The sequence below is a fragment of the Scylla paramamosain genome, chromosome 33 (assembly GCF_035594125.1).
Source record: "Scylla paramamosain isolate STU-SP2022 chromosome 33, ASM3559412v1, whole genome shotgun sequence".
Taxonomy (NCBI): Eukaryota; Metazoa; Arthropoda; class Malacostraca; order Decapoda; family Portunidae; genus Scylla; species Scylla paramamosain.
Genome location: NC_087183.1, coordinates 11,457,368 through 11,469,867, shown reverse-complemented (window position 1 = coordinate 11,469,867; position 12,500 = coordinate 11,457,368). Strand labels below are relative to the sequence as shown.

General features: G+C 38.3%; 1 protein-coding gene across 1 annotated transcript in view; it reads right to left on the bottom strand.

Moving 5' to 3' along the window:
- LOC135089457 (citron Rho-interacting kinase-like) overlaps positions 1-12,500 on the bottom strand; it is a 17,582-nt gene that overhangs the window by 4,206 nt on the left and 876 nt on the right. Inside the window, exons 2-30 of the mRNA XM_063985036.1 lie at positions 12,436-12,500; positions 11,926-12,101; positions 11,431-11,511; positions 11,126-11,289; positions 10,599-10,782; positions 10,369-10,482; positions 9,872-10,028; positions 9,238-9,415; positions 8,888-9,014; positions 8,581-8,727; positions 8,155-8,295; positions 7,822-7,953; positions 7,012-7,329; positions 6,502-6,594; positions 5,895-6,072; positions 5,516-5,730; positions 5,252-5,383; positions 4,923-5,039; positions 4,689-4,802; positions 4,376-4,504; positions 3,855-3,952; positions 3,458-3,677; positions 2,873-3,003; positions 2,341-2,479; positions 1,811-1,967; positions 1,140-1,335; positions 740-1,003; positions 447-651; positions 140-253 (exon numbers count right to left, since the gene is read on the bottom strand). The exon at positions 12,436-12,500 is cut by the window's right edge and continues 156 nt beyond it. Of these exons, the coding sequence (XP_063841106.1) occupies positions 140-253; positions 447-651; positions 740-1,003; positions 1,140-1,335; positions 1,811-1,967; positions 2,341-2,479; positions 2,873-3,003; positions 3,458-3,677; positions 3,855-3,952; positions 4,376-4,504; positions 4,689-4,802; positions 4,923-5,039; positions 5,252-5,383; positions 5,516-5,730; positions 5,895-6,072; positions 6,502-6,594; positions 7,012-7,329; positions 7,822-7,953; positions 8,155-8,295; positions 8,581-8,727; positions 8,888-9,014; positions 9,238-9,415; positions 9,872-10,028; positions 10,369-10,482; positions 10,599-10,782; positions 11,126-11,289; positions 11,431-11,511; positions 11,926-12,101; positions 12,436-12,500 (4,486 nt within the window). The remainder of the gene's footprint in view (positions 1-139; positions 254-446; positions 652-739; positions 1,004-1,139; positions 1,336-1,810; positions 1,968-2,340; positions 2,480-2,872; positions 3,004-3,457; positions 3,678-3,854; positions 3,953-4,375; positions 4,505-4,688; positions 4,803-4,922; positions 5,040-5,251; positions 5,384-5,515; positions 5,731-5,894; positions 6,073-6,501; positions 6,595-7,011; positions 7,330-7,821; positions 7,954-8,154; positions 8,296-8,580; positions 8,728-8,887; positions 9,015-9,237; positions 9,416-9,871; positions 10,029-10,368; positions 10,483-10,598; positions 10,783-11,125; positions 11,290-11,430; positions 11,512-11,925; positions 12,102-12,435) is intronic.

Here is a 12,500-nt window from a genome sequence, read left to right as displayed (position 1 = left end):
GAGAGAGAGAGAGAGAGAGAGAGAGAGAGAGAGAGAGAGAGAGAGAGAGAGAGAGAGAGAGAGAGAGAGAGAGAGAGAGAGAGAGTAGAAATGAAGGGCTGTAAATGCTAAGACCTTTCCTACATTGATTTTCCCTCACCTGAGCCACTACACTCTCCAGTGCGGTCACCCAGGTCTGCTTCTCTTCAAAGTTGGTGGTCATGAGGTACAGCATGTCTGAGAACCCCCCTGCAGTCTTGGCACGGATTTCAACCTGGAAATAGACAGTAAGTAAATAATGAACTGAACTGAATATGGAAAATTTACTTGAATAGGTTCATCTCTCAAAGATATACATTATTAATGAAGATGAGAAAACAGCAGTGAACATACTGATAATACACAATTCAATGCTTCATAAACAAGTGTATCTAATAGAGTGTGATTCTCTTGGCAGTCTTCTTTACCTTCAAGATGTATGGGAGATCCACACTGCTGGTGCTGGGCAGCTCTGAACGAGGCACAGTGGACATGACAGTGGTGGAGCAGCCTGGCCGGTTGAGAGAGACCCGTGCCTGAGGCTGCGTGGTACTAGATGGCTCACAGTCATACACCAACACAGCATCCTTTTCCAGAGAAATGTAGCAACTGTCCCAGCATGACTTCTCAGATCTGTAGGGTTCACAATTGTAATGCAATGAGTATCTTTGTTATATGAATTACCATCATGTGACCCAGAATAGTAAGGCTACTCTCTTACCTTGGCATCTTGAGCCACCCCTGCAGTACATAGTGAGGATCATTTGAAGAACTTGGTCTTTTCTCAGGGGAGTGTGCAGTCCTATCTTTTGAAAGATGTTGAGCAAATTGCATAGGGAGTCCACAAGTGGGTGGCAGTTCCTGGGAGCATTTGATATGTGCTGTTGTCCCACACTCTTGGCACTTAGCAGCACTACGGGCAAAGGGGATGCTGCCCAGACATCCAGCACACCTTCCGCCATGCATCTGCAACCCTGTCAGCCACCTGCAATGAAGTATTCCTTGTGACTGCTGCATGTTCTTATCATACATAAGAACATCAATAATACAGAAATAATAGGCAAACCATTACATACTTTTTTCATTTATTATAAGTATCACTTCAATGTGATGAAACCCACCTGTGAGGGATGCTATGCCTCATGCGTTGCCTTGAGGCACTGTGGTGCGGGGTGGGAGTCTTCTCTCCCCCTATGGGTGCTGGTCTCTTGGTTTGGGGTGTTTGGGGTAATCGAGGGGAGGGAGGAGGCATTGGGGTGCGGGGAAGTAATGGTGTGCGGGAAGCTCTTGGGGTATCTCTGCTATCCATTGTGTTACCTGGAATGTATGTCACACAGTGGATGAATGTTGCCACTGACAATGAAAAGAGAATTAATGCCTTTCTGTTATACTTATTCAATATGTCATGGACATGATACATGAAATAATTCACAGTAATAAACTATATTTAGTACACTATATACATAGTATACTGAAAGAGAGAGAGAGAGAGAGAGAGAGAGAGAGAGAGAGAGAGAGAGAGAGAGAGAGAGAGAGAGAGAGAGAGAGAGAGAGAGAGAGAGAGAGAGAGAGAGAGAGAGAGAGAGAGAATTTCCATAATTTCATGTTTTACCCCTCAGGATGAGATTATTTCTGGCTTTTCTGACATAATGTGCACATGTGTGCAAGGGTGCACATGTGTGCAAGGGTGCACATACATACATGCAGGCATGCACAAGCATATTTAAAGGGGAGACCAAGAAATTAAGGAGAAAATCAAGATTTCTAAGCAGAGTAACATATTAGATCCTACCTTTGAGTGCTGCCCGAGCCTTGGCCAGCTCTTCCTCCAGACGTCTCTTGGTGGAGCGTTCCTGGGCAAGCATGTCTTCCAGTTCGCGGTACTGATGGGGCATTGAGAAACCAAAGTTCTCCTTATTCTCCTTTCCAAACAACTTGTCCTTCAGATTCTGCAAAAGAGTGAATTTTGTTAACGTATACAGGCTGAGATTATTTAAAATTTAACAGGTTTTCTAGCAGAGAAATATGGTGTTACCATGACAGCATGCTGAACAAAAACAATGACATGGGTCACCATAATACAGAAACAACTGAGAGAGAGAGAGAGAGAGAGAGAGAGAGAGAGAGAGAGAGAGAGAGAGAGAGAGAGAGAGAGAGAGAGAGAGAGAGAGAGAGAGAGAGAGAGAGAGAGAGAGAGAGAGAGAAGTATACAGGAGTTATACAATAGAAATAAAATTTTACAGTAACATTAAATAACATGCCATAAAATTGTAAATCAACCAAATATAGCAAGATTTGGTATTTCTTGCATCTTTTGCACACCTTCTTTTTCTTGTTGTCCATTTTCGACTGCAGGAAGTCTATCAATTTGGTTTGCTGGTTGATGGTGCATTGCATCTTTACTCTGGTGTCTTCTTGCAAGGCTCGCTGGTCTGCCAGAGTCCTTTCTACCTCCTCAATCCTAAAATGGAAATGATGCTGTGTAACAGGTTCCTTAAATGAGTCAAGCAATGTATCTAACACCGTAACATTTGTACTTCAGATGCAGCAACCAAAACTATAATTTAAAAAAAACTTCATCATTACAATATCATATACTAAGAGATAGACACAAGGAGTAGTAGCACTGGTGGACCACCATGACTGAGCCACAGGCTTCAAGACTACATCTAAATACAAAACATTTCTGAGCTGAGGTCTTCTGCAAATCCATATTCATTCCATGAAGTATGTGAAATATATTAGGAAAACTATAAAAGTGATGACACAATGTAACTTCTAAGGTAATACTGGATTTATGGAAGTGAAAAGGGTAATACTGCTTGAAAGGGTTAAAAATACTCCCCTTCCTCACCTGCACTTGTATAGCTCAGCCTTGGATATGGCCTCCTCCAGCCCTTCAGTAAGCTTAAAGTTAGACTCCTTAAGGGTGTGGATGTGCTCAATGTGGCCGGCACACTCCTGCTGGGCAAGGTCACGCTGGCTCTTTCACCTCGATCAGCTTGTGTTCCAGGTTCTTGAGAAGTGTCATTGCCTCACTCAGTTCTTGGTCCACAGCATCATTCTGGTCAATAGGATAAGAAATTGCATTAGTGCACCAACTCAATTAAAAATGCCCTTTAAAATGTTTTCTAGAGCAGAGACAAGGGATCTGCAATTTTGAAAAATTAGAAAAATTAAATAAATTATATTTTTTTACATCAATCTTATAAGAAATAATCATTAATAACATCACTACTCATAAACAAATGGGAACCCAGATTCATAAACAGGAAAAAATCTCACACAAACAAGATTGGAAAGAACACTGCCACATGTCTCTTCATATTCTACTCTACCTCTAAACTCTCATTTTTCACTTGGCTTTCTGTAAGCCCTTGCTAGGCAGGCACTACACCTCTCTTTCAGCAACAGTGCAGGGTAGGAGGATTCATCTTACCTGCTGCCGCAACACTTGCTTGCCCTCCTCTGCTTCCCTCAGCCGCTCATTGATCTGCACAATTTGTTGATCAGTTTCAGCATCAGCTTCTCTCAACTGTTTTTCTAGTTCTTTCACTTTTTTTTCCTGGAAGAGCTTGAGAGATTTTTCTTCATTAGCAGATGCCCTAGCAGCTCGGATATCAGCTTGAAGCTTCTCAATCTCCTGGTTCAGCCGAGCTCTGTAAAATACATTAAATAATGACAAAAATCCTTTTACTTGGCTTATTTCTTTATATCAAAATGAAGAAAAGCTTATACAAGATAAACTTAACTTCTAGTAGAACCATTTTAATGTATTAATTGATTTAATATCCCTGAGTATTATGATCATGACTGAAACTGACATGAAAACTCACTCTTCCTGTGAGAGTTGCTTAATAACATCAGCCTGAGCCTCCATCTGAGATAGTTCCTCATCTTGGTCTGTGCACACTTGCTTCAGCTGGGAGATCGTCTGTACAGGTAGCACAAGCATTTAAGCTTTTCCTTGAAGGATAGTTTCTGATTAAATGTAAGGTGATTCTGGAACAATGACAAATATGTAGTGTTCTTCAGGAGCTACATGTTTTCAGTAGTGACAGGCAGCAGCCAGATCACCAAACTGAACTTGTGCTTCCCAAGAACACCTTCTAGAAGTGGTTTGAAAAGCAAATAAATGAAGTGCAAGTCTTTCCCAACACTTAACACTGTAAATAAACAGCTCAATGTTCATATTTTTCATAGAAAAGGATAAAAACAGATAAGACTCAACAATCGTGAACCTTGACAAAAACAATAATTTTCAACCAGTACACTACACCATTAATATTACACAGAATCCCTCTCCCTTCCACCTATAATACTTTCAAATACCACCAAAGTCTCAAATGTGTCATACCAGTTCAGACTGTTGAAGTTTTTTCTGTAGCTCAGCAATTTCTTGTTTAAGAGAAGACTTTTCCTGCTCCACCCGAACCTTGGCTGCCTCTTCCAACTTAATCTGAGATTCCAGACCCCGCTTCTCAAGCTGAATGAAAAAGCAAGTATTAATACAAGGAATCATTAGACAAAGGTCATGCAGACATGCTCACATAAATCAAAATAACTTCATCATACTTTATTTACTATATGTGACTCACAACCCCATTTATGTAATTTGAAGTGTTCACATACAATATATAATACACAGAAAAGGATTCATGTGTTACCACCTTCAGGCTGTCTATCTGCTGGTGTACCTCCTGGAGCTTACGTTGGTGCTGCTCCCCACTCCTCTTGACTTCCTCCAGGCTCTTGATCTTTTCCTCAAGCTTGGAACATGCATGCTGAAAATGTTATAAACTAAATATTGTTTAACTCAAAGCACTGAGTCCACAAAGTTCATAGTATGTAAAATTACAGAAACCTTACATCAGAATTATTCTCAATGATTCAAGACAACTCACCTGATGCTCCAGCTTCTGCTTATCAATATCTGCCTCTCTGGATTTGATTTCACCCTCTAACTTTTCAATGGTTTTCTGGTAATCAGCTTCCACTTCAGAAGCCATCTTTATGGCAGCCTGGGAGATAAATAAGCCAAATGGACACACACAGAAAGTTGATTAGAATAAGCAAACAGTAATAAAATATTGAAAACTTATCCAGGTCCCAAATACTTCATTATTAATTCACATCAATGAATGGAGGAAAAAGATATCAGAGAGAATGTTCTACTTCAGGTATGAGCTCGGTAAGACAAGATCCTAATGATGAATGAAGGAATTTGGCTTACCTCCTTCTCTCCAAGCTGGGATCTCTGCTCTCTGTTCTTCTCCCGTAAGAAAGCTATTGTATCTTGGGTTGATTTTGCCTCACGTTCAGCAACTCGTAGATCAAGTTTGCAATCTGACAGTTCCTGCTTAAACTGTAGAAAATTGCTGTTATTAATACACATTTTCTTGAATTTGCATCATTTGATCAGTCCTAGATATAAGATAATTTCTTCTGTAGTTCATAAGACCCAGACCATCTCATGCCAGTGTGCTGTTTAACATACCTGTTTTAGATCCTCTGTCAGCTTTTTCACTTTTTCCTTCTCCTGGGAAAGAGCTGAACGGGCACCATCAAGCTGGGTCTCCAAGCACTCCAGCCTTGCTTTGTACATATCCTCACAGGCCTCAGTGGAATGTTTCTTACCCTCCAACTGATTGACAGTCTCATCCAGTTTGGCAAGAAGAAGCTCCAACTCTGATATCTTAGCCTTATGTTCTCCTGCCAAGACACAAACCCTGGCTCAGATGGTGCTCCTTATTACTTTAAAAAATAAGTGATGAATAAACACAATGATGGAAGGAAACCAAAGAATGAAAAGCTCAAATATCCTTAAAGTATTGATCAGTACAAAAAAAGTGAAAGGGGCGCCCACCAAAACCTACCTTCTTTGGCTTTGACAATCATGAGCTGAGACTGGAGGTTCACTTTGTCACCAGTGACAACCTTTAACTCTTTCTCCAGTTCTTTTATCTTGGCCTCCTGTTCCTCTTCTTTTAGGCTGTGGGTGGAGCCCAAGCTTGAGAGGCTTGCTATTGATTCATTCAGCTGGCAGGACACATTCTGGAAATAAGATTTATAGAATATTAGGTAATTTCCATTGAGTTCACTCTCAGAACCTCTGATTTTGCTTTGAATGAAATTTTTATTAAAAAATTTATGCCATTAATTTCATTGTTATACAATATTATCCAAATATACAAATATTTGGATTTTGAAAGGAAAATTCCCTGTTGACATAAGTCAGCTTTCTGTTACTTGATGACACTATGCTCTGTCACACAGTTGTGCTTTGATACATCATTTTGCCAACAAGTGCTTCAAACACCTTAAATATAGCAATCTTTTAACTCAAAATTCAATACAGTTAAAGGGCATTGAAATTTTTGTGAGTCCTAAGGAAGTAAGAAGTTAAGCTTAAGCTCCACTACATTTTCTGAATCAAAATTCATATGTTTTATCAACATGATTTGAAAGAAACAATATCAATACCTGCAGCTGCTGACGCAGACGTGAACACTCCTCTTTCTCTCGGTGTACTTGATTCTTGAGGTAATCAATTTGTTTCTTCTTCTCTTGATGTTCCTGATGTTTGATAATTAGTTTTATAAGATACTGATAATATAATTCTGATTTCTTCAGAATAAATAAAAAAAATATTAAAAATAAATAAATAAATAAAATAAATAAATAAATAAATAAATAAATAAATAAATAAATAAATAAAATAAAATAAAAATAAATAAGTAAATAAATAAATATCAGCTGCTGTTTTTTTAAAACTATGAAATAATTCATGCCATCCTCCCAAAAGCAGAAATTAAGTTTTCACATTTACATAATAGTACACAAATGGACGAATATATGAAAAATCAATAGACAAATGAATAGAAAGATTAAAAAAAGAAACTTGTAAACTGACATGTTTTTCATTTACAGCATACATAAAATCTTACTTGGCAAATACGTCAGCATTATGTACTATGTTTTCAGGGCACCCACCTGTTCCTTCAAGCTCTGGAATTTCTTCGTAGAGGCTTCTAACTCTTCTTCCAATTTGGTTGTTTTGATGGTCAAATTATCAATGTATTTCTCTAGATCTCTCTTCTCATCCTCCTCCTTGGTTCTCTCCAGAAGAGTTTTCTCCAGATTTCTGGTTTCATTTACAGCCTCAAGGAGCCTGCTCTCTGCCTCATGATTTTTGGCTTTTTGCTCATCAAGCTTTGATGAAATTTCTGTCAGTTCCAGTTGCAATGCCTTGGCTGCATCACACACCCCACTGCACTGCTCTGGTTTCTTCTGGGTCAGTCTTGCTTTCTCCTGTAGCAAGTTATCTATTAAGAAACTGATAAACAACAGCCTGCTACTCACAAATCCATTCATACAGGCATGGAGAGTTTCTAGAATTTTACTACTGAATGCAGAGATTATAAGTCCTCAATTTATGTTCTCATGTATCGTTATGCAAACAAGGACTATCACATGAAACAAAACAATCCCCATATTGTCTCAGTCTGACTGAGGACTTGATTCTCAGATGTGTCAGTTGTGAGGTAAGCAACACAACCATTACACCACTAAGCCACTCTACACCACTAGATTCCTTAATTACTTAAGACTGAAAATTATCTAATTATTTTATACATATGTATACCATATTCATTTTACACCACACTTAGATTATACATCAAAATATATATTCAACATTTTCTAAAAACTTGTAATCAAACTGTCAGGTAAATTTTGTTTCTGTAGATTCTATTGTTCATGTTCTAAATGGAAAAAAAAGTTCCTTTTTTGTATTCTACTCACCATATTTGCGATGGTTTTCTTCAGTTCCTTATTTTTTAGCATAACTGCCTGAAACTCCTTCTCTCTCTCCAGCAAGGCACTGCCAACCTCCTGGTGCTGAGCTTTCAAGTAAGCTACTTCCCCCTCATAAGCCTGGAAAATAAAGTGAATTATGAATATATATACAACTAGTAAAGGAAAAGATAAGATGCCCCATTGAAAACCTAAAGCAAAGGGAAGATGGCTTACTTGTCTTGGACCAATTAAATATTTTGTTCATCATGATTTATAAAGGTGTAATTCTACATAAAGATATAGATTAACAAGTGAAGATATGAAAACAGACAAATTTACATTGATTTTAACATCATATTCCTCTGTCTTCTTTGCTGCATCAGCTTTCCACTTCTTTTTCATATCCTTGATCAAGTCGATCACCTCCCTCTCCGTCTTTGTGCGGTCTGCTCGCTCGTTGGCCAAGTCCTTCTTGTAGTTCTGGGTAAGGTTGAGACAATTTGTACAACTCCCATAGGAAACTTTCCAGCATCTCAATTCCAACCACTGAACCCGTTTTTATTTTAGTTGACATCCGACTCAACTACTTCATAATGCCATGGGGAAAAGCACAACATAATCTACAAGTTCATACAATTTTTCTTTTTAAAATTTAAATAATGTTTTTCTCTCACTACCAATATGAATCTGAAAGCCTTGCATGATCTAATTATGTATATTTCAAGAAAATTAGTTTCCTTTTAATCCAAGGTACTGCATACTAACAACAGCTTCTCTCTCTTTCTTGACATTTTCTTCCTCAAGGCGCTGGCGCTCTTTCTCCAGGTACTCCACCCGCATCTCAGCCTCCTTCAATTTATAATCCTTCAACTTCAGGTGACGTTCACCCTCTCCATCCTTCATCGCCTGAAGCTAAAATAAGAACCTGGCTTGTAGAGTCAGAGCACCACTTCTTGATATCACATGAACAACTAACACCAATAAGTAAAGACAATGAGGATTTTGCATAAAGCAAATTACTTAATATATAGTGGTCACAAATAAGCACCAGAACATTCCCATCCTCCAATACCTGCAGCTTTAGTTCATGGTTTTCTTTCCTCTGCATCTTGAGTTGTGCCTCCAGCTGAGAAGGTTCTCTCAATGATTCATCGAGTATGGAAATGTTGATGGCTGTTGTGTTACTTGTGTGAATTGTTCTGCTCATGGACATAAGAAGTGAAACATTACAATCATGAACTATACTCAACTAGAAATAAGTGCATTTATGCAGTGATGTCACTGACACCTCATGCAGTATCCAGATCTTATAAAGGCATGAATATAATTCATTTCCAGTTCCCAACAATAATAATTAACAATAATAATGCAGATTCCACAAGAAAACACTTTTATAAAAGTTATACAAAAAGAGCTACCTACTTTTCAGTCTCAGGATTCTGTCTATTGTAAGTGAAGCCCACAAATGGCAGGTTCTTCCCAGTAAAGGTTTGAGGCACACGGAAAGCATCCATAGAAGGCATCCGCCGTTCATTCTCAAACTCCTCAAAGTTGCTGGTATCATCTAGGCCATTTACAATGGGAACAAAGGGAGGTGCAGCTGCAAAGTAGGCATGTCCAATGTGTAACTTCATGGAAAATAACCTCTATCAGAGAATATATAAGAAAAGAAAAACATGTGATTAACAATATGAGTATAATGGCATCCTCAAGCATGTCTGAGAGAACTTTACATTAAATGGACACTGCTGGAGCACTTGAAAGAGTGGAGGGGGAGATGGTTGAGGGCAATGCAGTGTGCAAGACTAGGGTGTAGGACAAGAACCAATGGAATGTCTTCTGTCTTTGCTTGATAAAGTTCATCATATTACATTTTGTTTTATGTTGTTTGACAATAAGTCTCTTATAATTTCTGTAAGCATTTTTATCCTGTAAAGTGGTATCAAAGCCAAGAGAAAATAAGGGAAAGGAAAAGGAGAAATGCCACTTTATCAATACAATATTTTTGTATTGTATTCTTTTTTTTTGTATTGCATTGTTTTTATATGACACCTACTGTTCCTGAGGTCATTCCAGTTGATGTGGAGGAAGAACTTGTGTTGCAACAGGCCAGAGTGGGTGAGACGGTGAGAGGCTTCTTCCAGCAGCCCTCGCATCAATGCCTTGGCCGTCTCACTAACGGCCTTCTCCTTGTCATCAAACTTCAGTGTCTCCTTATGAAGAAAATAATAAAGTTAGAGCTGTTACAATGAAAGAAACAGTGAACTGAATTATTGCAATTTTTTTTCTTTTTTTAGAAATTCTTAAGAATTATGGAGAGAGAGAGAGAGAGAGAGAGAGAGAGAGAGAGAGAGAGAGAGAGAGAGAGAGAGAGAGAGAGAGAGAGAGAGAGAGAGAGAGAGAGAGAGAGAGAGAGAGAGAGAGAGAGAGAGAGGAAGAATGAAAACAAGAAATGTATGAAAAGAATGCTGTGGACTAATGAAGTATCCAAATATGAGATTTATCAAAGAACTACAGCAACTCTCAGTTTTGCTGGAAACAGTTTCTACTTACACGGTAATTCATGATGTTACTGTAGGTGGTAACAACTTGGTCCCCTTTGAAAGGTGTGAAGCCATATAACATTTCATACATTACAATACCAAGTGACCACATATCACACTCAGTCTGAAAAGAGAAGCACAAATTAATGTGTGTAGTGTATCATGCTTTACTGTTGTACATTTTTATTACAAGATCATAAAATGTATCAGAAAAATCCAAATGAGGGCATTTCTGCTTACACCATAGGGAACATTGATATCCCCATCCAAGGACTGTAGGACTTCTGGAGCAATATAGTCAGGGGTTCCTACAGGCATCTTGCTCCTCACTACGCCGCTGGAGGTGAGTCGTGCTGCTGAGCCAAAGTCCGCCAACTTCAAGTGTCCACAGCGGTCAATGAGAATATTTTCTGGTTTGATGTCCCTGAGAAAATATTAATCTTGAGTGAAATAAGGGTTTTTCAAAGAAATATAACATCTGTAGATCAATGAACCTCCTAAATAGATAGCTGAATATAGAATACTCTTTAAGTTACCAATCAGAAAAAAAATTCAAGTACAGTATTCACTGCATGGTATATATATTTAGGTGAAGTAAACACATCAATGTAATTCCAAAAACATATACAAGTGTATTTTTTTATCATATCATCCTTAATATATGTAATGAACTATGATAAACTATTGGAAAAATGTCAGTCATGTCCCAAATCCTATTTAGGAATGAGATTTAAGTACTTTAAAAGTGCATAGGTGGCAGTAGGCACCTGTGAACATATCCCATGGAGTGCAAGTCATGAACAGCCAAAGTGACTTCAGCCAGGTAGAAGCAGGTCATTTCCTCAGAAAAGCTGCCATCATAACGGTCCAACAAAGACAGCAGGTCACCTCCAGGGTGGAAATCCATCACCAAGTACAGCTGCTGGGCATCCTGAGGAGGCAGTAATGCCATGACAGGCATGATATGTCAACTGTGCAGTTTCATTATACAAGATTTTTTTCTTCTGAATTTAGGAGATAAATCTATAAACTGTGTTGTGCAAATTAAATTTGCATGAAAGTTGTTTCCTACCTGGAATGCATAATGCAGGTGGGTCATCCAAGCAGACGTTGCTTTTGCCAAAATGTCTCTTTCTTCTTCATAAAATGTCACCTGAAAAAAAAAAATAAATAAATAAATAAAAAAAATAATAATGATAATAAAAAATAAGACGTTAAAAACTAATATACATTACAAAATACAAAATACATTTATGTATGTTTACTCTAAGAAGCATACTACATAATACATCTGCTGTTTGTGATACCTTAGTTCCCTTGCATACTTTCTCTAAAGAGCCATACATAAAGGAGAATTAAAAACATGCAAGTAAGCATCTTTTGACAAGCACTCATTCATTCTCTCTCTCTCTCTCTCTCTCTCTCTCTCTCTCTCTCTCTCTCTCTCTCTCTCTCTCTCTCTCTCTCTCTCTCTCTCTCTCTCTCTCTCTCTCTCTCTCTCTCTCTCTCACCAGTTTGAAGTGATATCTAGAGAGGCAGCCATCTTTCCTCCCTTATGAGTACTCACATGTTTCTGGGACAAGGTGTCAGACTTGCGTAGTGTCTTGAGGGCATACACATTCCCAGTGGCCTTTTCCTGCACTACCTGCACCACGCCAAACTTGCCCTTGCCAATGACCTTCTTCTGTTCAAAATCATTCAGGTTCACCCTCAAGTTCCGCACCTCATGAATGGTGCTTCGATCTATGGCAGTGGAACAAATTGATTAAACACCAAAATATACATATTCACCATCAAAATAAATGATCAACTATCCAAGATAAATAGTAATGATGTAAATTCAATACAGTAATGAAAAAATTTGCAAACTAAGAAAGCACTGCAATGGAAGACATGCTAAAATGGAAGACAATGCTAAAATAAATATTACAATGACTAGTTTTCATCATGATCCTCAAAAGTCACATTAACTTCATCTCTACAACTATATTTATAACTTTCACCTCCATAAATTAACTTGTAGACAATATACTATACTTTCCTTGCACAAATCATTGCAAGACACTACAACACCTACACTTATTGACAAAAGATGATACAGTTTCCTCCTTTTTCAGGTAGTCCTTGTTGCACTCCTCATAG